Source organism: Arthrobotrys flagrans (assembly GCF_004000055.1).
Source record: "Arthrobotrys flagrans strain CBS H-5679 chromosome Unknown unitig_3, whole genome shotgun sequence".
NCBI lineage: Eukaryota > Fungi > Ascomycota > Orbiliomycetes > Orbiliales > Orbiliaceae > Arthrobotrys > Arthrobotrys flagrans.
In genome coordinates this window covers 3,124,547-3,150,136 of record NW_027137547.1, presented here as the reverse complement: position 1 = coordinate 3,150,136, position 25,590 = coordinate 3,124,547, and the positions used below count along the sequence as shown (strand labels likewise).

At 46.3% G+C, this 25,590-nt stretch overlaps 8 protein-coding genes across 8 annotated transcripts; 3 read left to right on the top strand and 5 right to left on the bottom strand.

Moving 5' to 3' along the window:
• Positions 1-2,831: 2,831 nt before the first annotated feature.
• DFL_002287 (uncharacterized protein) lies at positions 2,832-4,085 on the bottom strand (the record flags this gene model as incomplete). The annotated part of the gene is made up of 3 exons (XM_067631049.1): positions 2,832-3,024; positions 3,089-3,757; positions 3,820-4,085. The coding sequence occupies 3 exons, from the start codon at positions 4,083-4,085 to the stop codon at positions 2,832-2,834; spliced, it is 1,128 nt and encodes a 375-aa protein (XP_067493633.1).
• Positions 4,086-5,014: 929 nt separating this feature from the next.
• DFL_002286 (uncharacterized protein) lies at positions 5,015-6,269 on the top strand (the record flags this gene model as incomplete). Its single annotated transcript, XM_067631048.1, has 2 exons — positions 5,015-5,633; positions 5,695-6,269. 2 exons carry the CDS (start codon positions 5,015-5,017, stop codon positions 6,267-6,269), a joined length of 1,194 nt encoding a protein of 397 aa, XP_067493632.1.
• A 187-nt stretch (positions 6,270-6,456) lies between these two features.
• Positions 6,457-8,299, bottom strand: DFL_002285 (uncharacterized protein; the record flags this gene model as incomplete). Its single annotated transcript, XM_067631047.1, has 4 exons — positions 6,457-6,541; positions 6,591-7,840; positions 7,892-7,959; positions 8,020-8,299. 4 exons carry the CDS (start codon positions 8,297-8,299, stop codon positions 6,457-6,459), a joined length of 1,683 nt encoding a protein of 560 aa, XP_067493631.1.
• Positions 8,300-11,067: 2,768 nt separating this feature from the next.
• DFL_002284 (uncharacterized protein) lies at positions 11,068-11,671 on the bottom strand (the record flags this gene model as incomplete). Its single annotated transcript, XM_067631046.1, has 2 exons — positions 11,068-11,545; positions 11,637-11,671. The coding sequence occupies 2 exons, from the start codon at positions 11,669-11,671 to the stop codon at positions 11,068-11,070; spliced, it is 513 nt and encodes a 170-aa protein (XP_067493630.1).
• Positions 11,672-12,831: 1,160 nt separating this feature from the next.
• Positions 12,832-17,206, top strand: DFL_002283 (uncharacterized protein; the record flags this gene model as incomplete). Its single annotated transcript, XM_067631045.1, has 8 exons — positions 12,832-13,506; positions 13,560-14,603; positions 14,654-15,389; positions 15,443-16,226; positions 16,280-16,403; positions 16,461-16,506; positions 16,558-16,857; positions 16,920-17,206. 8 exons carry the CDS (start codon positions 12,832-12,834, stop codon positions 17,204-17,206), a joined length of 3,996 nt encoding a protein of 1,331 aa, XP_067493629.1.
• A 207-nt stretch (positions 17,207-17,413) lies between these two features.
• On the bottom strand, positions 17,414-18,622 carry DFL_002282 (uncharacterized protein; the record flags this gene model as incomplete). Its single annotated transcript, XM_067631044.1, has 1 exon — positions 17,414-18,622. The coding sequence occupies one exon, from the start codon at positions 18,620-18,622 to the stop codon at positions 17,414-17,416; it is 1,209 nt and encodes a 402-aa protein (XP_067493628.1).
• Positions 18,623-19,447: 825 nt separating this feature from the next.
• Positions 19,448-21,273, bottom strand: DFL_002281 (uncharacterized protein; the record flags this gene model as incomplete). The annotated part of the gene is made up of 6 exons (XM_067631043.1): positions 19,448-19,731; positions 19,806-20,285; positions 20,343-20,718; positions 20,777-20,834; positions 20,914-21,059; positions 21,121-21,273. The coding sequence occupies 6 exons, from the start codon at positions 21,271-21,273 to the stop codon at positions 19,448-19,450; spliced, it is 1,497 nt and encodes a 498-aa protein (XP_067493627.1).
• A 564-nt stretch (positions 21,274-21,837) lies between these two features.
• Positions 21,838-24,141, top strand: DFL_002280 (uncharacterized protein; the record flags this gene model as incomplete). The annotated part of the gene is made up of 6 exons (XM_067631042.1): positions 21,838-22,080; positions 22,144-22,278; positions 22,350-22,740; positions 22,803-23,115; positions 23,170-23,269; positions 23,332-24,141. The coding sequence occupies 6 exons, from the start codon at positions 21,838-21,840 to the stop codon at positions 24,139-24,141; spliced, it is 1,992 nt and encodes a 663-aa protein (XP_067493626.1).
• Between the last annotated feature and the right edge of the window lie 1,449 nt (positions 24,142-25,590).

Here is a 25,590-nt window from a genome sequence, read left to right as displayed (position 1 = left end):
CCAGAAAAATATGGAGATCCGTCCATTCCCGGGATAGGCTAAGGACGTAGGCTGGTTATTAGTGGAAGCATGGTCAACATGCTATGTCCGTCATAGGTAAACGTGGTAGCTGCTGGAGCGGCTGCGGCTGTTATTGGGACGTAGGGAGTGTGCAAAGCAGCGAAAGAGGCCTGTCTAGTCCTATGTGCTTGCTGAACGGCGACGCGAGAAGAGAAGGGACCAGTTCGGTAATGCTCAAAGTTATCGGAAGAATAAGTGCTGTTTTCCTCATCTTCCATCCGAAATGCATTGTTTACAATAACAGGTTCTTCTGGAGCAGTTGCAACCGGTTGTAATAGTAGACGAATTAGCGGCATTGAACGGGGTAGGCGCAGTAGGATTCACAGGTCGGGGGCCATCTCCCGATGCATTTCCTGATGCATTTCCTGATGCAACGTTTCTTCCGGACGCCGTGTTCTTGCTAGTGCTCTGGCTAGACATCTTTTCGGTTATGTGGCAATAATTTTGGTTCTTGGTAACCTTCTTCTATAGCTGAGTGTTTATATAAGTAAATTCGTTAGTTTCGTGGGCAGGCAGGGAGCGCTCTCTGCAATAAAGCAGGCTGCTATGCTCTTCCACTTTTGCATACGTGGCCACCGCATCTATGCTCTCTGAAGGGTGTTATCGGGTTATGCTGCCATTCTTCGCATAACACGGGTATAATGATACCAGTATGAGTGAGCGTAATGACGCCAGTGTCCAAAATGCATAGTATAGCGTAATGACGCCAGTGCTTCAGCGTAACGACGCCAGTGGCAGCTATTCGAGCTACGAAGCATATACTATTGCATGTTCAAACAAGCATAACAAATGAAAACGGGTAGGTCCACACTCCAAAATGCAGCACCGCGCTGTGTTACCTATTTGAGCAACGACATAACCGGCTTACAGCTGGCCGACGCGGTTGTTGCAATGTGTTGATTTCCTAGCCATGCTTTCCGGTAGGAAGGGACCGCCCACTTTTCTAACCTATCCATTGCCCTATGTAGTGATGGTAATACCGTTCCTCAATGAAATCACCAAATTTGTGAGGTAGTGATATGGTCTCTAGGAGGCTACCAGCTATACATAGGTAAATGGACGGTATAGAGCGGTGGGCGGTAGGCCCGCCTATAAGCCGGAGGAAATAATATAGATGTAAATAATAATACAAAATAGGTGTATATGAATGAGCAAAGGAAATTGGTTGCACAAAGGAAACTTGGTTGTTCGACAAAGGGAATTGGTTGGAAAGAACGTCTGTAAGAAACCGATTTATAGAACAAGAATGCCAAGATGCGTTAACAAATCAAAAATGCAACAGAACACTCTGACCACATATTTCCACCACACTATCATCTATATCCGCCCCGGGTAGAATATTGTAATTTAAGACATTTACGGATTTCGTAATCTACGGTGGGGCAGATGCATCACGAACGCCATACCTCAAATCACCAAGAGGAATTCTCCGTTTCTATCCTGTATTTCCTCCCGGCTAGCCCAAGAAAATTAAAATCTTGAGAATATGATTAAAACCACAGCGGACCAACACCAAAAAAAAAAAAAGGAATGAGGATAGGCATGCAGAACAAAATAACTTCAACTTTTCGAACTTTCATTGCCCCGTTCCGTTTGCAAGTACCGGAAGCAGCACTCAGGCAAATGCTCTATAGAATTATTACTTGGATAACTTGTCGACGACGACAATTGTACCACGCATCTTATGAAGCAACACCAAATAATCCCGACCATGAATATAAGCGAAGTGCCAGCTAGGGCTGCGTATTGCACAAGAAAATGCTTTCATCTTCGCCACAGATTACGATGCTAGTAAATTGTACCAGCGTATCGATGCATCGCATTGAAGACAGCTCGTATAGCTTAGTGGTAGAGCGTTGCACTTGTAATGCAAAGGTCACCTGTTCAATCCAGGTTATGAGCATATCTAAATACCTTCTTTTTTTTGTCCTAGAGGCAAAGGAGCTCTTTTTTTCTCGGTCGGTTAGGATTCATCTAGACCACGAGATCCGATTATGCATGTTGAGGTTTATATATTCGGATTGGAACGGACTAATGAAACCATTATTTTTCTTCAATTACACCCAGGTCTTGTCAGCCAGGGTTTTTTACTTACTTATATAACTTATATTGATGGAGCTAGACATTGGGCCATGGGCTTCCAAATCTTGCCCCGTGCACCGGATATCGTCAAGGCCGTTTGTTAAGCCGATACCACTCTATCTCGTGCTTGGACGTGGACCGGGTTTGATGCAACCCGTGGTCCCTCCTGAGCTTTACCCTTGAACATAACAGCATACACCATTTCTTTCAACAACGAAATTATATTCGCTAAAATGGAGTAGCTCTCCTGCAGCCATAGCAGATATATATATGTGCACATACATCTGCGGATATGGCTTGAAGTTCATAGTTTTGGAGAGGTTGAACGCGAACGAATGCTCTTGATTACCGCGCATTCTCATGGTTCTTAGTTGCTCATATCGGGATACGAATCGGCGACCAACCGGAGCTTGTCTAAATTTGAATGGGACTACTAGGCTTGAATGATAAATTTTTAGCCCCGCCGTACTCAAAATGGATTGTGTGGAATTCTACTCCTTGATCATGTTGTTAATTAAGTAACTATAAATTAATAAATAAAGGCTTGAAATACATCGGATCCCATGTCTCCAAAAATCCATACGATGAAGACGCCAAACTTTATTCCTAAAATGCATCATGCAGAACTCCGAGAAAAATGCTAACTGTACAATGCGATAAAACAAACTCGTTCAAACCAACACCTCCTCTTAAACTGGCATATCATATCCAAGACATGGTCCGACGATGTTGGATCTGTAGATTTCGTAAGTACCAACACGAGGACCAATGTAATCGCCACCAGCACGACCATTCGGGCATTGTTCAGAAACGCCGGAAGGAGCAGCATCAGCAGCCCAATACCTTCTGCAAATCCATGGGCCACCGTTTTTGCTAAGGACACTATCGCAAGAAGAAATTGTTAGTTGAGCGCTTGGGATATAAGAGTTCGGAGCGATATACTTACGCAGCGAACAAGCAATCTTTCATTTCGTAGGCCATCTCGCAGCAGAGACTGTGGGTATACTCGGAGGCACCATCGCCGGGGAGCTCAGGCTCGCCAGTGGGTGTGTAGCCCGCCCGCCTACCCGGCGAGACGATGTACTCGACCAGTTTGGACTTGGCTAGGAGACCGGTGCATTGAGGTCTGAAGGCTAGAGTCTCGGTTCTGGTGAGAGTTTCTTCCGGAAGCACCGAGGTTGTGGTGACTACATTGGTGCTTGTGAGTGTTGAGGTGACAGGAGTATAAGTGGTGATTTTAGCGGTGTCCGTCGTGCTGACGGTGAGAGTTACGTATTTGGTATTAGTTTCGGTTTTTGTGATTTGAGTTTGGATGGTATTGGGGTTGACCGAAGTAGCGGTGACGGTGACGGTTGGGGTTGGAAGTTCGAGGCAAGAGCAAGCCTTGGAGATAACGGTAGGGGCAAAGCCGGCAATATAGGGGGGTAGTTTAAGATTTCGCTTTTCAAGGTCAACATCTCGCTTGGCAGCAACTGCCGTCGTGTAAGTGGTAGTCGTAACGGTCTTAGCGGCTGGAGTCGAGAAAACTGTAGTTGTAGAGTCGACAACGAAGGTGTTTGTGGCTACAGTTGTGGGTAGTGTAGCGATTACTTCTGTCTCAGCAAATGTGAGGACGCTAATGATATAGTTAGCTTTTTATATCGCAAATGCATGTTCATCACCAAACTTGCAACTTACTCTGTAGCCGCTGTGACTGTTGCTGTGACTGTTTCTTCGACTGTAGCTGTAGTTGTAACATAGGTCTGGACGACCTGCGTAGCTGGAATAGAAATTGTTTGAATGTTCAGATATGAACTGCAGAACGCAGTTGCCTGTTGCACCTTGAGGAGGCTGACGATTTTTTGGATCGGTTCGCAGAAAGAAAGACCTCGCTCCTCAAGAAGCGAAGAGACAGAATTTGAAACCAATCCGCGGCGGTCAATCATCGCGCCCTTGATGACCATTGCGGAAGCTAGAGGGCTGATGCCCGCAAAGAGCACTGCACCCGAAAGGAGTTTAGGATGCATTATTAGAGATTATCAATTGTATGTGATGGTAGATGCGAAGAAATTATTAGACCGTAATGGTTATTGATCGCTCTGCTTTTAAATTTGTGAAGCTGGAGATGGCATTTCAAAGTTGCGGATTGCGAATATATATAATTCAAAGATCTGATATCGATAGACTCCTAAAATCGAAATAACCTCATAACTGCCAAGTAAAGATACAAGGATCGTGAGTGTTGTTCTGTTGCATTGCAGTAAGGCGCTCGAAGACTAGACTCTTTCCGGAACATCGAGTCCAAGCCCCTGTGTCGCTTAAAAGAAAATCCGGGACGGATATATTTAGAGCTCGCAGAATACATATCGAAAAGGAAATTTACTGTAAGGTGACGTCTACGGAGGAGCTTTCTCCTCGCAACTGGCCGATAAAATCGCCCTACGTAAACCTTTCGGCGTCTGTTGGTATGTTCCAAGCCTAGCCAGGCTGCAGAGAAGGATCTATGGAAGGTTTGTTGGACACATGGCACCGGATCGATCGGAGCTCTGTGCGGCAGACACTATGAACCAATTAACTTTGAACATTCGTCGCGGTGCTCATCTACCGTCTTTCGGCGTGCCCTTCAGAATTAACATTATTAGGTAAATATTGCTCGCGTGTTGACAATGTTGGAGCTTCGCAAAATCAACCGAATTGGGACTAGCGCGCAAACACCCCTGCCAGAATTTCCATTCCAAAGGCTCCAACCGTGACACCATATGTCAAAGTTGCATCGTCTCTTCAACGAGCAACTTCTTCACGGCTGCCTTCTCTTGCATCTCGAATCATACCATCTGGCATCGATTAACGCCACTGCCTTAAGCGGCTGAAAAGCACACACCTCGCTTACACCATGGCCGATGTCGATGCAGCCCTTGCGACACGAGCTCCGGAGTCCGACGCGCAGGAAGATTCCACGGAAGTACTCGATGCTTCGACAGACACGACCATCGCCCTCAGATCCAAAGACACAGCCGTAGCGCCAAACAAGAAACGCCGGCGACCTGCGAGACCTCAAGTCGACAAGGCTACCTTCAAACCTGGCGAGATACCCCAACAGACCGGTACTGTTTGGAACATCTGGTACAACAAGTGGTCCGGTGGCGATCGAGAGGACAAATACATTTCGAAACATCACGCTGAGGGCCGTTGTAACATCGCTAAAGACTCTGGCTACACGAAAGCCGATCGGGTACCTGGATCTTACTTTTGTCTCTTCTTTGCACGTGGATTGTGTCCTCATGGTCACCAATGCGAATATCTCCACCGGTTACCGACGATTCACGATCTTTTCAACCCCAATATCGATGCCTTCGGTCGAGACAAGCATTCGGATTATCGTGACGATATGGGTGGTGTCGGTAGTTTTATGAGACAGAATAGGACGTTGTATATTGGAAGAATACACGTGAGCGACGATATTGAAGAGATTGTTGCCAGGCATTTCGCCGAATGGGGCCAGGTTGAGAGGAGTACGTGTTCACTTCATGCTTTCCGATAGCAATTGCATATACTAACCCAATGGTTTAATAGTAAGAGTCTTGAATTCCCGTGGCGTCGCATTCGTAACATACACCAACGAAGCCAATGCCCAATTCGCCAAGGAAGCGATGGCGCATCAGTCGCTCGATCACAATGAAATTCTGAACGTGAGGTGGGCCACGGTAGACCCTAATCCGTTGGCACAAGCCCGTGATAAGAGGAGGATAGAAGAGCAGGCTGCTGAGGCAATCAGGAGAGCTCTGCCGGCGGAGTACGTTGCAGAGTTGGAAGGCAAAGACCCCGAGGCGAGGAAAAGGAGAAAGATGGAGAGCGGGTTTGGTCTACAGGGCTACGAAGCTCCAGAGGAGATCTGGTATAACAGAGGCGCTGATGCCGTAAATCCTGCTGGCAGACAGGGTTACGAGGAGCTGGAAACCGTAGAGAGAGCAGGGCTTATCGAGGCTCCGCCGGTAGAGGAAAAGGGTGGCATCCTGTCCGGAAGTACACTCGCAGCGCTGAAAAACTACGCACAGCAGACACAAAGCAGCAGTAGTGTGAAAGTGGCAGAAAAAGTAACGGGTGGGGGGCCCTTGGTCGCATATGGTAGCGACGACGATAGCGACTAAATTGATCTGATACGCTTAAATTGTGGTTTCCAGCGCCTAATGTATAATAGAAATCATAGATATGAATTGATGATACCCAATGCCCGGCATGATTTGAGCTCCTTGACGCCATGTATGAAAATTGAAATAGCATATGTACGCCACACCCAGCCAATGATCCCGCATTCACTCTTCATGCTACTACACGCTACGCGAGCACCTTGGACATGTATGGCCCATCGAGGTAATATCCAAGGCTGGCATAGTACTTTCGTACACCCACGCCGCTGATACTATTCGATCGTTAGCTTTTATCGTCATAATGGTATTAGATGCACTCACACGCTGATTTTCTCGCTTCCGTGCTCATCCCTCGCTATCCTCTCGGCCTCCTCCATCAACAAGGTTCCGAAGCCTTGGTGCTGGAATTTCTTTGGATTTCTTCCGTGGACTGGCACCGCGCTTCCGTAAACGTGTAACTCTCGCACCAAACTCGTTGGCTGTCCGGTAAGTTCGGGCCTGAAGGTGCGATCAGAACACTTCCTCAATCTTAACAACCCAATGAGGATATCCTGCTTGGGATCTTCATATGACAAAAATGTTTCCCAGCCTCCATTTGCAGTATAGTCTCTTCGAATCAACTCGACTTGATCCGGTCGAACTTTATGCTTGATTTCCTGGATGCCGACTTCTCGTGTTCTGACATCGCGACAGGTAGTTCCGAAATCCTTCATTCTAGCCAGCGCCAACTCTCTCAAGTTGCCGTTCTCAACTCCGGATGTAACCAACGGCATTGGAATATCCCGCTGCACACGATAGATTCTCGTCCATGGCGGCACCAAAGCCATAATCCTGGCCACTAGGTCGATCAGTGCGTTTGGCGTGTAGTTCTTGTACCTCCCTGTTCGCCATAGTTCGTACAATCCTGTCCCTCTAATCACCAATGTAGGGTAAATCTTCAGACCATCCGTCCTGAACTCCGGATTCTCAAAATACTCTCTGAATTGGTCCAAATCTCGTTCCATGCCACAGTTTGGTAGATCCGGCATCATGTGAGAAACGACTTTGTACCCTGCATCCTTCGCCAGCTTGAACGTCTCGCATACGGCTTTAACAGTATGGCCTCGGTTTGTATCTCTCGCTACATCTTCATACAAACTCTGGACACCGATTTCGAGACGTGTGCAGCCGTACCGAAGCATAGACGACAGATGAGTATCAAGACAATAATCGGGCCGTGTTTCGATGGTAATTCCGACACACTTCGTCTGCGACTGCTCGGCGAACTGGACAGCTTCGTCAACGTTTTCTGTCGTATGGCCGGAGAGGGCATTGTGGAGGTTGCTAATGAACCAATCCCGGTAGGATTCCGGGAGGGACATAAATGTACCGCCCATGATAATATATTCGACTTTATCGACACTGTGACCGAGTTGTCGCAGCTGTTCGACTCGACCACGGGCTTGTTCGAAGGGATCGTAGCGGGCACGAATCGCTCGCATGCTTGTCGGCTCGTAACCAGTATATGATTGTGTGCTGTATTCGAAGTCGGAATCTGGCCCACCAGGACAGTAGACACAGATGTTGCCGGTCTAGAAGTTATTAGAAAAAGCCCAAGTTTCGTAGGAACCAGTGCGACATACAAATGCGATGTGAGGACATCTATGCGGCTTGCACATGACAGCTACGACGGCAATGCCAGAGCTTGTTCCTGTAAAAAAAAATCCTGAGTACTTCTACCAACTAAAGGAGTGAAGAGCATTTTACGTACTAACTGGCTTCGCCACCAGCTTGGGCACTATATATTTCTTATAGTGCTCCGGAACAGCTGCAATAATGTCGGTCAATGGTGGTGTCCTCGTGAGCTTGAACTTTTTTGCGATAGTCCCCCGTAGCGAATTTAAGTTGACATCTTTTCCTTTCCCACCGGACTCTTCATGAAGTTGGATAAGGTGGTTGGCTACTTCGGCGCATGCTTGGGCATATCGTTCGGATTCGGACGTAGTGGGGCCCTTCTCTTTGGCCTTGAGGCCGGTATGGTGGGCGACCATCGCGGTGAGAAAATGAACGGGAATGAAAAGAGTGGCTAGGTTCTATCAGTTCTGTCGAGCTTCGTGGTATTGGGAGGTATGTATGAAATATATCGAACTGAGGATGCTGTGATATCGATGGATGGTGATTGGAGAACAAGCTTTTGGGACCAAAAAATTGAGAAAATGACTGGGAGAGCTGGCTTGTCTGCCCGGGACCCGGGGTCCCGGATTCAATCCCGGGCAGAATACAACAAAGCAACACAAAAATATCAATAGGGGAAGAGAGAGAGTTTGCTTGAAAGAGAATACAATTATAGATAAAGATAAAGTCTCTTAGTAGTAGCAAGCACCCCAGATAAGAAGAAGAGAGGGGGGCAAGGGAAAAAATAGTTTCAATGAGCGCCATAGCACGACCTTTGCTCTGTCGTGTATCAAGAACGCGATTGCTGGAGCAGAGCAGTATACGGATAGCATATCCCTACATAAAGGGTTAGCCAGAAAGCTACAGAACAGTCCATGAATGAGCAGTACTTGTATTTAAATAGAATTGGTTGTTGAATTGACTTATTGCAGAGTAATTGAAGACAACGAGTAGCTTTGCAGGAAGCGTTCGAACAACACCCGAGGTGTCAGTCGATCTTGACTGTTGTATTTTTTAACAGCTCCTGTGTCGGATACGGTTCCGTGTCAAGAAATAATTTCTTGCGAATTTTGGAACGCCCGTACTTGTTTTGATTTTCATGACCCGAACGTTTCTAGTCATTCCATTCTCTGTTACCGTGATCACATCCAGATGAACCGTTGGAAGGACAACGCTCTTTTGTGTGCATCTAGAAGCCCATTAGGCTAGTTAGTCGGTCCGCTTGCTTCTTTGGTCCTTTTTTGGCTTCGAGTAAGACGAACATTGCTTGGGTGCGGCAGGGCTGCAGATCTGCCATTAAGACGAGGTGCGACTTTGAAATTCTTCAAGTATACCTTTTGGAAACCTTCGCTTGTTGAAAAGCCATTCTCTAAAGCGACAAAGCTTCCTTTAGTCCTGGGGGAAACAAGGTCTTAGGAGGGAAGCTTGGCCTACGTACCAATGAAGATCTTGTTGTATTAAACTAAAGAGATGACTCGAGTATTATTTCTTAAGCTTCGCGTGGGATTGATTTTCGTGTCAGAAATTCAGGGGCCTTGCGATCAATAGTGTCCTTGACGCTCTATCTACGGGATATCTTTGTCTCGGAAATTCTTAGAAAATTTTCTGTATCGTTAACTTTGCAAGTTTGATTCCCGTATCAGAATATTAAAGATCTGTGTTTCGATTCTCAATATCTCGAGAGTCTGTATTGTCGGATGGAGATCTAGTTCCCACTAAAAATTTCTTGTTATAAAATGCACTTAAGAGCAAGATGTTGCTCGTTGGATGTATCCGAATGCTTTATTTGATCGTATCAAGATCTATAGGTCCGGGTTGAGCAGAAGTAATACCCTTGAACTTCTTTAGACCTCAATCCAAAATTAGATGACAAATTAGCAAAAACATTTATGTAACACATTTGGGCCGAGCTTAGCATCACACAGCCCTCTTGGTGTAGTTGGTTATCACGTCAGTCTCATATCATTGATATGAAGGCCTTAAAAAGGCAGCAATCTGAAGGTCAGCAGTTCGATCCTGCTAGAAGGCAAATTTTTTTTTTTTGACATTTTTTTCCCCGCTACCTTGTGTTCTCGTGCATTCCCGGCGTGAAGGGCCCGCTGCAGCTCTGGGACCAAGACCAGGGGTACTTTGCACTAAATACAACAAACGATACCACAACACTTCCAAAATCAAATCATAACCGCGATAACTCTGTCAATTTGCTGCAACCTCCAAATTTCTCTTCTAAATGGATTCCGGTAGCTCCCATACAAATCCCTTAGTCAGTAGGTGTGGTGTGCAGTTTACAGGCCTATGGACGTGCAGTTTATAAGCTTGTAAGTGTGCGGTTTACAGACCTGTAGATATGTGGTTCCTACTTGCCTGCTTGTTTGTGTGATTATTGTGAAATCCACCTTTATAGTCTGGCTAGCTGGTTAATGTATGCTTACATTATTTATACGCGTGAAATCAGTGTAGGTATGATAGGAGGGTACTGAGGTAAGAGAACACGGGAGTACGGGTATGGTGTTTCCCTTAAATTTTACAAACATAAAACCACTGTTGCGAAACGTATATAGGTAAGTATACAGCTACATCTAGGAAACTTCCGACCCGTAACAAGAATTGGACTGTAGTGGTAAATTGGCCCAAGAGTTCGTAGGCTAACCATATGGAGAAGATATATAACAAAACCAAAACCAGAAAACTTCCATCAGCCATAAGAACTAAAGACGATCCTAGGTCTTGGGGTAATTCGCCTGGGTGAGAGAATCGAAAGAGAAAATATAACACAAAACCCTGGGAGGTGCGTAGATATGAATCCTAAGAGCCGATGGTCCGGAACTTAGTAGAATGAGAGTTGACAAGTTTGAATCTCGGATTATTTGGAATCCCCGCAAATCGGACAGGAGACGCCCTTCGTACCTTTCTGCAAGGACTGTTTCGCAGATCCCCTTGCAACAGTGGCGATATCGTGAAAATTTGGAAACCATATGACGGCGGTGAACACCTAGCTCCCTAGTAAATGTTTCACAATTTGGATCATCATAGCATTGCATGTACATAATTATGCCCGACGGAAGAGGTTTAAAGTCCTCAAAAAGAAAGATCATCCGCTCTCGAGCCTCCACCCACCGACTGATCCGGTTCGGCTGATATGTCGTCACCCGACAATGCTTGGTATCGGCGCAATTACCCCTAAGAGTTTACCGAATCTATCGATCCCTTTCGCCCGAATTTCAGCAGTTAAAGATGCCTTGATTCCAAGTTTAGGTTCTGAGAGGTACCGGAGACGGCCGCGGCGAAGAAGTATTTGCTTGAGAGACTTCTTCTCCCTTAATAGCTGTAGTATCTCGGCCATTTCTTCCTCTGAAACTTCGGGGAACGCACTTTTCAAGGAGTTAGCAGAAACTGGAAAGCCATATTTGTCACATAGCTTATCTATGGCATCCATTATTTTCGTCTCAATCTGCTGATACTCTGTGGAGTTTTCAAGGAAGTCGTATGCCCCCTTTTCAACCAAATTTCGATTCCCTGCTTCGGGTTCATAATTCATAAGATACAGCGCGGTACTGAGGCGGCGGTTGCGGTTCCAATCCTTGGCCAGGTCTTTACCGGAAGGCAATCTTGCTTCAGAAAATCTAACCCCGTAATTCCTTGGTTATATGACCTAGATTTATCTACTTTACCACCAAATACCACACCTACATTGTGGGGATGGGGTCACCTTACTCGAGAGCATTGCCGCCTTGTTGGTGGGCAGCCATCGCCTGAGCTAACTGGTATTATATCCTCTGGTACGAATATATGTCGGCAAGGTTTCTGCGAAAATTGTATCAGGATGGAGGGCGGCCATTTAGACCAGCCCTTAAGGCAACGGTTTGCATCAATATGTGGAGGTTGCCAGTCAGCGCGGGTCGGTCGGAGAGCTCTTGGGCTCCAGGTTGTGCACCTAAAAACACTGGCTTGTCCGCGACCTCTTCGTTTCCTCGAAGACAAATTGAAGGATTCGAGTTACGAATATGCGCCGCGACATCTTCATACGATTCATACATGAAGAATATCTACTTAAGTAAGTATTATATACTGCCCGTCAAGTTAATTATATTAACGCGGATGTGCAGGCACATTGAACGGCTACAACTTAGCAAGGAGCTGCCCCTGATCCTTCAATTTAATGGTTCTACAAAGTTACTCAATTTCTATCTATTCGTTTTCATCGTACTGTCTTCTCATCGTTTCTCTTTCTTTATTTCGCCTTCTCGGTGATATTTTTGCGCGGCTAACACTTTTTTTTTTTTTTGCATCGCTTTGTCTCTTTGTAGTCTCGTTCTGGCATATGGTCTAAAAACGTGGCATTTAGTTGCATGTCCTGATCTTTTGGGTGGGGCCAAAAATCCTATCATGTTCTTATTATAGGGCTTCTTTCATTTCGACCCATCTAGCACCTACTGCGTATATTCGCGACTAGGATAGAATGCCTTACGTTAATGATGTAAACAGGCTGCGCAGGATTAAAACCTAGACTACTTAGAGAGCGTCTATTTAATCCTGTTATAGGACCTAATAATAATATATAATATACAATAGCAGAGGTTATATATCTATAATCTTTCATTGTTAGTAGTGGTGGAAGGAGCCCAAGTGTTGGATGTTGGATTTTGAAGTGGGTCGCCGCCGCATCCACAATACAGCGGCTTGAATGCGGCGGGCTGAAACTTGCTTAGCGATGATGCACTTAAGTCCTTCGAGTTTCCTGTTTCTCGGGTTTAGCATGCGGACACATAATGATGCCTAATAAAACCCTTCCCAGCCGCTACTTTCTCTTCAACACTACATAGTTCAACGTCGACTCCGACCAGGGCGAGACTTTCAGCCGCCGACGCCGTTTGTACTGTATGTGAAGCATCCCGCCACGCGACCCACAATGGCGTCCTCGTCCTCGTCACCGTCGCCCTGGCCCGCCCCCCGGCCACGTGCGGAATCGAATGTCTCCGATGCAAGCTTCTACTCCCATGCCGATGGCGTTGAGATGTCGCACGAAGATGTTTTTAGCGGCCCGATAACAGAAAGTGTCCCGTCGAGTGTTTCGGCGTTTGTGCATAGACGGAGATCCCGCACCGAATCCGAGGCTAGTTTTACATTTTTTCAACAGGACGAGGTCGACAATTGGGACAACGAAGAAGCGATTATAGACGATGATGATGATGATGAGTTTCAATTCAATGCGTGGGAAGGGGATATTGATATGGGCTTGGAGGCTGGTTCTCGACGGCAGTCGCTCGCTCGTTCGCCCCGTAATTCGAGGGACGACCAAGAACTTCCATTACTCGACCGCCAGGATACCAATGCAACTGATACGAGTCGTATATTCTTCAGAGGTCCATTACGATCCAATCAAAAGATCTATATCGCTACGGAGGATTTGACTATAATTGTTGGAGGGTTTAGGACGAGCAAAATGGGTTCAGCCATTGTGACTGTATTGTCTTTCCTTACGCTGGGCTTGTTTTACTTGATGCTGCGTTGGATGCCCCGCTGGAGAGTCCGGCTGATAGGAAAACCGTGTCCGCTTAGAGATTGTGAATGGATCGTAATCGAGGTTAGTGATACGGTCCCGAAGTCAATGTCGTACTTAGCTAACTCCTTGACTAGAACGAGTGGAACGAGTTTAGCATACATCCTATTAAGAAACGGTCGTATGGAATGACTTTATCTACTGTATTTGGCCCTCCGTCCGAGAAGGCAGTCGCAGCGGCTGAGGCGGCGGAGGAAGACGACGACCCTCTCATTAACTATCTCCGATACCTCGATTACCGATACATTCGCTTTTGTTACAACCCAGTGGAGGACAAGTTCATGCTCACTAGCAACTGGAAAGACCCGGAATGGGACGGCCTCTTGTCCGCTCGGCAGGGTGTTGACAGCGACACTCAGGGCCAACGTTCGACGGTTTTTGGACCGAATGTTATAGATATTGAAGAAAAGAGCACTATGAACCTTTTCTTAGACGAAGTCTTCCATCCGTTTTACGTTTTCCAGATCGCCAGTATTATCCTCTGGTCTATGGACGAGTATTACTATTACGCTTCCTGCATTTTTCTAATATCCATTGTCAGCATCACAAGCACTCTTATTGAGACAAAGTCGACTATGAAACGACTTCGAGAAATCTCGAAATTTGTTTGCGACGTAAGAGTAATGCGCAGTGGCTATTGGGAATACGTTTCTTCGGCGGATTTGGTTCCTGGGGACGTCTACGAAGTTACGGACCCTCATTTAACGCTGTTCCCTTGCGATAGTTTGCTACTTTCCGGCGACTGCATTGTCAACGAAAGTATGCTCACAGGAGAGTCTGTCCCGGTATCAAAAGTCCCGTGCACCGACGAGGCACTACAAGAGCTAGACCTAGGCGCATCATCAGTCAAGCCGGCGTTCTCTAAGTACTTCCTCTTTTGTGGTACGAAAATCATTAGGGCCCGTAAACCGCAGGATGGACAGGATGAGGAGGCTGCCGCATTGGCACTTGTCGTTCGTACTGGATTCAATACCACCAAAGGTGCACTAGTACGAAGCATGCTGTTCCCGAAGCCTACCGGTTTCAAGTTTTATCGTGATAGCTTTTACTATATTAGTGTAATGGCTGTGATTGCGCTGCTCGGATTTATCGCCACCTTGATTAGATTCATCGAACTTGGGGTATGTTACACCGTACCAAAATAGCGATATGGCTGCTAACATTGAAATAGCTTGCCGTCCATTTGATTGTCGTCAGAGCCTTGGACTTGATTACGATTGTCGTCCCACCTGCCCTTCCTGCAACGCTGACAATTGGTACAAACTTTGCCCTCGCGAGATTAAAGAAGAAAAAGATCTTTTGTATCAGTCCTATGAGGGTCAACGTCGCCGGAAAGTTGGACGTTATTTGCTTCGACAAAACCGGCACACTGACCGAAGATGGACTCGACGTTCTCGGAGTTCGAGCTGTCCAGCGGGGCTCTAAGAAATTTTCTGATTTATACAACGACTCTTTTGGGCTTCTACCACCAAATACCTTTGAACGAGACCCATCTGTCGACTTTTCGACGAACAAGGCTATCCTACATACTATGGCTACTTGTCACTCCCTCCGGGTGGTCGACGGTGAGCTTATTGGTGACCCTCTTGATCAAAAGATGTTCGGGTTTACCGGCTGGTCATACGAAGAAACCGGGTCCCAAGTCAGACGAAACAGCGAGGAAGTATTAACCGCTCAACCCAATGCGATATCGCCTCCAGTTGTTCGACCACCTGCTGGGAAGAAGTACGGGGATAACGAAAATGAGGGCGAGATTCCTCTAGAACTTGGAGTTTTCAAATCTTTCGAGTTTGTATCTCAGCTTCGACGAGCTAGCGTCATTGTCAAGCAATTTGGTGAAACTGGATGTGACATCTACGTAAAGGGTGCTCCTGAGTGCATGTCAGAGATCTGTAACCCTGAGGGCTGTAGGTTGCCATCAACCCCGCTGAATATATAGCCTACTAACTTAGGTTCCTAGTCCCTGAGGATTACGATGAATTGTTGGCCTACTACACACACCGCGGATTCCGCGTCATCGCCTGCGCTGCCAAGACTATCAAGAAACTTTCTTGGGTTAAGGCTCAAAAGATGAAGCGTGACGAGGCTGAAAAGGATCTCGACTTTTGCGGCTTCATTATCTTTGAAAACAAGTTGAAGCCAAGCACGGCCGGCGTTATGAGAGAATTGCAGCAAGCGAATCTCCGACGTGTCATGTGTACCGGTGACAACATTCTCACTGCTATCAGCGTCGCAAGGGAGTGCCACCTGATCGATAAATCAGCCCATGTGTTCGTTCCCCATTTCGTGGCGGGAGACTCGCAGTCTTCTACGGCCAAGATTCAGTGGGAGAGTGTCGACAACAAGATATACAAGCTCGACGAGAACACGTTGCTACCCCTCCCCGCCCCGCCTGAAGGTGACCTGTCCTTGCCTTACGATATCAACAACATGAAAAACTACTCTATCGCTATCAGCGGCGAGGTTTTCAGATGGATGATCGACTTTGCTCCAAGAGAGGTTATGCAGCGCATGTTGGTAATTGGCCAGGTCTTCGCTCGAATGTCCCCCGATGAAAAGCATGAACTAGTGGAGAAGTTACAAAGTTTGGACTATACTGTCTGCTTCTGTGGTGATGGCGCCAACGACTGTGGAGCTCTTAAGGCCGCAGATGTCGGTATCTCTCTATCAGAGGCCGAAGCATCTGTTGCTGCGCCTTTTACCAGCCGTGTGTTTGAGATTTCCTGCGTCCCACAAGTTATCAGGTATGTTGTATTCTTGAGAGCCATTTGACTACGGATACTAATCGTTCGAATAGAGAGGGCCGAGCTTCACTCGTTACTAGCTTTAGCTGCTTCAAGTACATGAGTTTATATTCCGCTATACAGTTCACTAGCGTCAGCATTCTGTACAAGTCCGGATCTAATTTGGGAGATTTTCAGGCATGTTAAGCATAATAACCCGCATCCATTTAGAAAGCATCTAACGGATTCACGTAGTATCTCTTCATCGATCTCCTCCTCATTTTGCCAATTGCCATCTTTAGTAAGTTACCATACCTACTTCCGTACTTCTAGCGGCACTAACAGGACGCAGTGAGTTGGAGCGATCCTTCCGACAAGCTTTCGGTAAAACGCCCGACTGCCAGCCTCGTATCCCGAAAAGTTTTAACACCACTTCTGGGGCAAATGTTCATCTGCTTGCTGGTTCAGTTAACGGTCTATGAGCTGGTTCAGCAGCAGCCATGGTACATCCCGCCAGTTATCGACCCCGAAAAGTCCAACATTCTCAACTCGCAAAATACGAGCTTGTTCCTGGCGTCGGGTTATCAGTACATTCTTGCTAGCATCATACTGAGCGTCGGCCCACCCTTCAGGAAGCCGATGACGCAAAACTGTGAGTGTTTCCTTCACTCGTACACGACCAAGAAATAGTCTAGCTGCTAACTCCACTTGTAGTTCCCTATGTTGCCTCCTTATTTGTCGCTCTCGCGATTGTTACCTATCTTCTCCTTGACCCGTCAAAGGCCGTCATGGATTTTATTGAACTGACAGAAATGCCGATGTCGTTTAGAGTACTAATTATTTTCATCTCAGCGATTGGGTTTATTGTAAGTTGGTATGGCGAAAAAAGAGTCTTTGTAGAATTAGCGAGGCGGATTGGAAAGACTAAAGCTACATTGAGGCCGAGTTTGCAGAAGAAGAGAAAGGAGTATAAGATTCTTGAAGAAGAGATGAGGTTTTAAGTGTATTATTAGAGAGGTGCGGGTAGCGTTGAAAACTAGAGTATGTACGATAGTTACCTAGATAGCTCTAGCGATACATGTAGCATTATCGACAATTTGAGAGCGACGTGTGATATCAAATAACACCTTTGCATTTTTTGTAGCTTCTAAAGGGACCTTTGTTTTCCTAGATTCCATAATCATATAGCAAAAATTCTTACCATCATATCACCTCTTCTGTCTCTTCGCGCTTCTACCCTGGTTTTCTGTGGCATCAACCCACGACCTGACGACTTCTTCCATCTTTTTCAAGATTTCCTTCTCTCCCAATCGAACCTCCACGGCCATTTTCTTTCTCTTCCCAAGTGCCTCCCCTGAATTTCCCAAAATCGCTATATCCTCCTCCCTCGATGTTGTGAACGCCTCCCTCCTTCTTTGAAGAACTTCGAGAATAATATCCCTCGTCCTAGCGTCCTTCTTCGCCTTCGGAAACTTCTCATCGGCCGCATAAGACTGGAAAGTCTCATCATCGACCAAAAATGCTTGAATCACAATGAGTATCTCGGAAGGTATCGCGCCATCTGCCTCGATATCATATGAATCTTCAAGTAGTTCCTCTTCGACTAGTCTCTCTATCCTGGAATCTCGCGTGCTGTCAGATAGATTCTTGCCGGCGACGGATATTAGTAGTGTAGAGTCTATCTCGATCACGTCGTTCTGAGCTGATGATTGGGAGTACCTGCCGACCCGGCGGAGGAGATCAGATCGTGGAACCGGGCCAGGGTCTGTGTAGAGAGTTGTGTTTGCTGGAATGTTTTTGGTAGAAACGAGAGACACTGAAGTCTCTGATGGCGAGAATTCGACATTGGCCAGATCGCAATCAATCAGAACCAGATTTCCAAAGGGAACCAAAACTTTATCGGTGTCCAAGGAATCATATTCATCGTCATCGTCATCGTCCATCGCATCTTCATCTCGAGTATTCCCCGGCTTCTCAAAATCTGATGAGAATGCCATGACCCATGATCCAGCCTGATGAAACGCTTCCAATGAGACGTCAACTCCTCCAAACGCATCTCCGTTTTCGTCAACAATTATCTTGATCTCCTCCAAATACATCGTCTCTGCCTCTTCCTTGCCAATTTTATGTAATACTGCCGACCCTTCCAGTTCTTTTAACTCATCTGGATTCCAGTACATTAGAGTATCAAACTCTGTCGGCAAGCTATCGAAATAGGCTCGCCATTTTGAGTCTGGCTTTGAAGCTTCGTACATTACTGTGAGGATTAGGATAGTCCATTGTGATTTTTCTGCTAATGAAGGGATGCGCTCGAGGAGGGAGCTGTTTGTTGCAGTTATTATCGCAGAAGCAGGGATGCTCAAAAGAGTTGTTGAAGCGGGTATGTTATCAGTAGAACCTATTTCTTGTTTAGCCATTGACCGAAACATATGGATATAAAAAATTTTCATGAGAGCTATCGATTATCGATAGCTTGTAAATTTTGTAGAATCTTCGAAACCTACTTATGATCTGTTCTCCAGAAGGAGACTGAGATATTTGGATTGAAGGGTGCACTTGCACACCATTATGCGAAAGCCACTGGAAAATCGTTGCTTCGGACATTCTAAAAAAAGTTTTTGGTGATTTCTTAAGATTTCAGGGAGAATGAATTAGGATGGATGAATTTCGAATGAAGATTTCTAGCATGCATAAGATCCGGCGAGCGCGAGCTCTAAATCAGTCAAGCTAAGCCGAGAGAAGGATTTGTTGCAGAGCGCCACGACGCCACGACGCCACGACTGGTACTTGAGGAAACTCCGGGGGGGCACTTCCGAACACCCCCGAGGTTAAGCGACTCGTGGAGAATATGGTTTGTTCTCGATCTGGCGAGGTATCTATGTTCCAAGCTGTTAGGTGGTTGTTGAAGTACAATTCCTATCTTGTGATGCCTTCGGATCAATTGATATCAACATGCACCGCCACAACTGGAAATGGAACCTGCATGCAACATCCTGCGCACTGGGGATTAATGCAATGGTATATATTTCAAGATGGGATATTGGTCTTCGATCCACTGATCATGATGCGTATTAAAAGCTATGCCGCGAGTATGGTGCAGTGTATTTTACTGTAATTATGATATTAGGTCTTTCTCGAACAAACTAGTTAACCTAAGACTTCCAATTTTGAATAAACGAAGATGCTCAATGCTAAACCTAGAACAGTGCAACATTATGGCTAACGGGACGGCTCATTCCCCTTTACTCCTTCTTCTGATGCACTTCTACCTTCTTCCCACCGGATCCGAGGAAATTAGTTGCAATAGTTCCAAATACCCAGAGAAATCCGATGACGATGACACCCATCGTTCCCCATTCCATTAATTGCGAGCCCACGGAATTCAAAATCGGCACTTCCAAACTTGATCTCGAAAGCGTAGAATTAATAAGCTTTGGAGTAAGATGGTAGAAATACGTTTCTTCCGGGAAATATTCGTCATATCCTAACATCCTTCTATCAAATGGATTCGTGGACATCTTGCTCCCTATATATCGGACATAGATATTAGCGATCGATTTGACAATGAATAATAAGGTAATCTTCTGAATGCCAACTCACACTGCTCCGATGGACACGCCCAAAATACCATCGGCCAAGGTAGCGTGGCCGTTTCGCTACGTTTCTCCGGGTGCGTGGGCATGTACCGTAGATGTAATGGAAGTGTAAACTCCATTGGCGAACGATTTTTCTCCCATGTACTCAAGTACTGCCCAATGTCCAACTCTGCGAGGACTAAAGCACCCCACTTCGACATAGCCCATACCGGGGCTTCTAGATCTGTCTCGCCCTCCACTACACTGATTTTGTTGATGCCGTAAGATTTCATAAGCTTTTCGTCCTCTAGCTGGTACGGGTCCACAAAAAACGGCTGGGGTACCGTGAAATATGCATTCAGGGTGCACCCATCCGCGGGAGAGTTACCGCCAAGGGCTAATGTGACCTCAAGCTTAGGATGTAAGCCAGTTGGTCGGTTGAAGTCTGCCATGTATATACTTTGGCGCGTGTGGTGTCTTGAAGGGAAGGAAACGAGAGCGGGCTCTATTGAACCTATTAGCATCTCTTAAAAACCCGAGGACCTTACATTTAGATTCATACTTAGTTCATCATCCTGGCCCACCATGGCAAGCTTCCCTCGAAGGGATATTACCTCTTCAGGAGACTCTCCTCCACTTGTTAGGACCCCAACTTCTACCTTATCTGTTGGTTTATCAGGCTTGATCTGTACATCCCATGATCCATCCTTTGCATTGCCGTCTGAAGCCGCCCAGATTGCATTAACATCCAAGGTTTGTGATGTTGCATCGTATTTCAGATCCAACGAAGCAGCAGTGCTTAAGGCTAATACTTTATCCTTGCAGGCTTTTTTCGAAGGTCCACATATCTTATTCGCAAGAGGTTTTAGAATATTCGGCAGAACGTCTACATTGGGCACATAGAGTTGCTTTAACCGTCCTCGGCTTATAAAGGCTGCCTATTCCATAAAGTCAGGAGCGGCCGATCTATCGGTCTTAGGGGTGGCCTTATCTCACCTCTATCGAACTGCAAGGGATATCCGCATATTTTAAGATGAAAGAGCAGAGGTTCGTCCTAGTCCCTTTCATACATAAGCATATGCTGTCGGACCCTTTAGTCATTCTTTGAATACGCTAAAAAGATAATCGCATACATTTTAGATGCTCTCAACGGCAAGGCGAAAATATGCACTCCAAGCGGCAATCTGGACGCGAATGGTCCCTTCCACTTGTCGTCATAATTCTTCCCATTGTCAAAACGGAGATGCAATTCTTGAGTCTGTTTGACTACATCTTTTACCTATCAACACGATATCATGTTAGCAAGTACTGTGGCCATTCGCGGACGACACGCGACATACGAACTGGGGCAACTCGTCAAACGTGAGAGTAAACCGGTCTTCGCGTATGGCCTTGAGACTTTTTATTTCAAGGTTGCCTTTGGCAAGACGAAGAGCATCTTCCGAGGCTTCATTCTCTTGCGGGGAGACTAGGAACGTTATACGACGCTTCATTGTTCTGGATGTTGTTACATGTTGTCTCTTTGGTTGTGGAGCGTCGGGAGTTAGTTCGTGTCGGTTCGAGTCCTAAGGACCGGGGACCGGGAGATACCCCGGAGATACCCCGGAGCCGTTCCCAGCCACATGGGCTGATAATCCCCGGACATAAGCTATGCGATGCGGCGAGAGAGCGGGGAACCTCCCTGCAGAACCTCCCTCTCTCAGCTAGCTTGTGCACTCAGCCCTGACATCGACACAACCTTGTCTGCTGGTAAACCCGACATAGTTGGGATTCCATTCTTTAAAATCCCTTTACTTGGCCGAATAACAACTTTCCTTTGGCTAGAGTACATGCATATATTCAGCCACAAGCTCCCTTTGTGACATTCACTTCACCCAGTCCAAGCCCATCCCGCAGCCAAGGCGATCAAGCGCGACTTGCCGACATCCGAAATATCTACTAGCAGCTGGAAGGACCCCCAGCAGCTGCACAGCATTGCTATCGTTGACCATTGATACCAATCAATTCTTCAATTATTCGATTTTTCAATCAATCCTTTATCTAGTCATTCTTTCGCCATGGCTTCCAGTTTCAGTCTCAAGCATGCAGACACCGCTCCTGCTCCCATCGATTCACCACTTGGTAAAGATATCATAGCAGGGTCCGAGGAAATGGGGTCCGATGGTGCCATCGATTCTGGTCAATCCACACCGACAGGGCGACCATACGTGACCCGTCACATGTCTTCGCCGGCGACTCTGTTTCGCTCACCCACTCGGCACCATAGGCGAACACATTCTACCCCCCGTCGAGAAGTCAAGGTAATTCTTCAGGGGTCTCATTATTTAGCGACCCCGCGTTGATCATTGTTCCGGTGTCTGTAGGAGACGTTAGACGCCAGTATGCAATACAATGAGAACGATGACCGACGTATCAACCAGTATATAATAAAACAGGAGATCGGAAGAGGGTCGTTTGGCTCGGTGCATTTGGCGACAGATCAAGATGGCATCGACTATGTATGCATATGCATCCCCTCGCCCAAGCTACAGCCATAAGACATTGGGGTGTCTAACTTGCTGTTCTCCAGGCAATGAAAGAGTTCTCAAAGTCCCGGCTACGAAAACAGATCAAGTCAAACTTAATGCGTCATGGCCCTCACACGATTGCCCCACGTGGTGGCAGACTCAACGTCCCCATGCACCGTCGTAAAGGTTCGGACCTTGCGACAGAAGGAGAGGCCGCTAATCCACTATTTCTTATACGTGGAGAAATAGCGGTCATGAAAAAGCTAAACCACGAAAATCTTGTCAATTTAATCGAGGTTCTGGACGACCCGGATGGTGATTCGCTCTACATGGTGCTTGAAATGTGTGCGAAGGGAGTTATTATGAAAGTTGGTATCGGCGAGAATGCAACGCCGTTCGCAGAGAATGACTGCAGATACTGGTTTCGAGATCTGATGCTTGGGATTGAGTACCGTAGGGATCATCAAGCAGATCTCCCAAATGTACGCCTATCAAGATACTGACAATTGGACTAGTTCACGCCCAGGGTATCATACACCGTGATATTAAGCCAGACAATCTCCTTTTGAATCACAACAACTGCCTTAAAATCGTGGATTTCGGAGTTTCTGAAATATTCGACAAAGATACGGCTATGAAAACATCAAAATCAGCAGGAAGTCCCGCCTTTCTCCCACCAGAAATGTGCACTCTTGGGCAAACAGAGTATGATGGGCGGGCTGCGGATATCTGGTCGATGGGTGTATGTCTGTATTGTTTCTTCTATGGACGTTTACCATTCGATCACGACAGCATAATGGAGCTCTATGAAAGCATCCGTGAGGAAGAGTATGTTTCTTGAATATAATATGGTCAGTTCTCAATATTAATTTGTTGGCCCAGGATACAATACACGGATGACACTCCACCAGAATTATTGGATCTGTTTCATAGAATATTCGAAAGAGACCCGACGAAGCGGATTACTATGGACGGGTTGAGAGTAAGGCCGTTCTGAAACTTCGATCGTATCTGGATTTCTATTAACCGAGTCATTTTGTTTAGGTACATCCTTGGATCACTAACAATGGCAAGGATACCCTCTTATCTAAAGAAGAAAACGTTTCAGACATAGTTGAGCCGCCTACAGACGATGAAATTAGGAACGCCATAACAAAAAGCATACGTAATGTTGTTGCTGCTGTTAAGGCGGTCAGCATGTTCAAGAGGCTTGTTATAAAACGACGGCATGAACGGATGCTGGCTGAAGCTGCCAATCAGCACCGATACATCGACTCCACAGAAGCTTTGTCAAGTTCACCAACAGCATTGACTCCTCCCTTGGCGCCATGGTCTCACAAACCCAAGAGCACGGAGACAGACAATAGAACGAATATTCAAAGCAAGCTTGCTGGTCTAGGTATTCAAACCGACCCTCAAGCTTTCGACCTCAGGTCTATGGTCCAAGCTCTTCCGAAACGAGAAGATAGTGGAATTTCGGTGGACTCTACCACCTCGCTACCTGGCCCGCAATTCCAATTCTCTGAATCAACCCCAGTTGCAGACAAGGAAACGATGAGTATCTGGCAGGAACTCCTTAAAAATGCGGTTATGCCACAACGTAAAGACAGCTACGAAGATAAAACCCAGCGGCCGTATTTGAACGTTGGCAATAGCGATAGTCCTGCTGGAAATTTCATTACGCGGTCTCCAGCCCCAACAGATCTTCCAATCTATGAAACGGCATATCAAGACGATGTCCAACGTATACAGAGAGAGCAAGGCATAGATGCAACCGTGTACTCTAATCGCCGGGTGGACGAAGCAAAGGAAGGGAGTAGTAAATGGGGTAAGCTTAGATCAACAACAACATAAGCATGATCCCAAGGGAAGCACCTCTATACTGTACATTCTAGGACTCCTTTCTGGTTTCCCGTTAGCGCGTCATCGATCTTTCATCAAGCGGAGTAAGTGTTTTTTTTTTTCCTGAGGCCGGTTCTTTATTCACTCATTTTGTTTTCTGCGGTCTCCTTTTTTCTAAATCCATACCCAAGGATTGGTCTTCTGTTGTTCGCATTCAATGATCCTACACCATGCCAGCCCAGTACTCTATTTGTCTGAATCATATTGATTCATGTGCCTGCGCACCGGCATTTTTTCAAGCCAAGTTGTTATGAGCTGGCAGTAATATTATCATCAACACTCTGTTCCTAAAAGATGCAGCTTCCAAATATCACCAATTGAATATCATCGAACAAGCAATCTGGTCAATTCTCGGCATGGTGGTCAATCGGCATTAGAACCCGGACCTTGAAACGGGTACCGAGTACGGCCGATTACCTACCTGCTGCGACATATTCCACAGGTTTCACCTTTTTTGCAAGCGGATTTCCCATGACAAATAATTTAAGCATATCGGATTGAGTAACCGCGTCTTATCCGTACGCATATGCTGAGGAACCACCCGATGCGAAAGGTTATCGTCATAACCTCGGCCGGGTCAAGATAATAGGATGCCTGTTAGAACGACGAAATATAAGAAGAACTAGTACATTACATCGTAGCTCGGAATCAGCTCTTACTGTAACAAATTGTACTTGCATGAGGCATTTTTATAATGCCCTGCCTTTACGATCGTCGAGGAGGTTTCCGATACGTGATGTGGTGGAGCTGTTGTCAGGCAATATTATGGCGCTTATCACAAGGAGTTTCTGACGGATGCAGGATGCAGCACAAAGTATCAAGTATCAATATCAAAAACCTTTTGCTGCATAAGAGCCAAGCGAAATTTTGTACCCGTACCTGCAAAAAACATAGGAGGTTTAAATCTTTTTTTTTGTGATAGAAATATAAAAGGCTTGCTTACTGCGGAGCCTGCATGCCCAGAAGCTTGAGTATAGGTTGGCTACATGGTTGGTTCCTTTGCTATGGGGCAGCTCGCAAGCTGTACCTGGATAATTACAACCTTGAATTTCGTTACGCGCAACTCGCCGCCAGCCAGCGAAGCTTCCGTTATGCGGTTATACGTCATGCATCCGGATGCAAGACGTCCCCTTAACCGGAGGATTCATAGTTTCGAATCAGGAGCATCATCCTTGCCCCCCCAATAAAAATTTTATATTCGGATAATTCGAAAAAAAAAAAAGTATCCAATCGCAGTTGGAGATAACGGCAACGTGCTATAAATATATTACATCGAGATAGCTACAGATGTGACGAGATTGACAGGAACAACTTCATGTAAGGGGACGGAAGCAGGTTTGATCTCGTTTGGGATATCGCCTTGAGACCGGCCGTGACTTGCAGGCCTGGGCCGCGACCGGT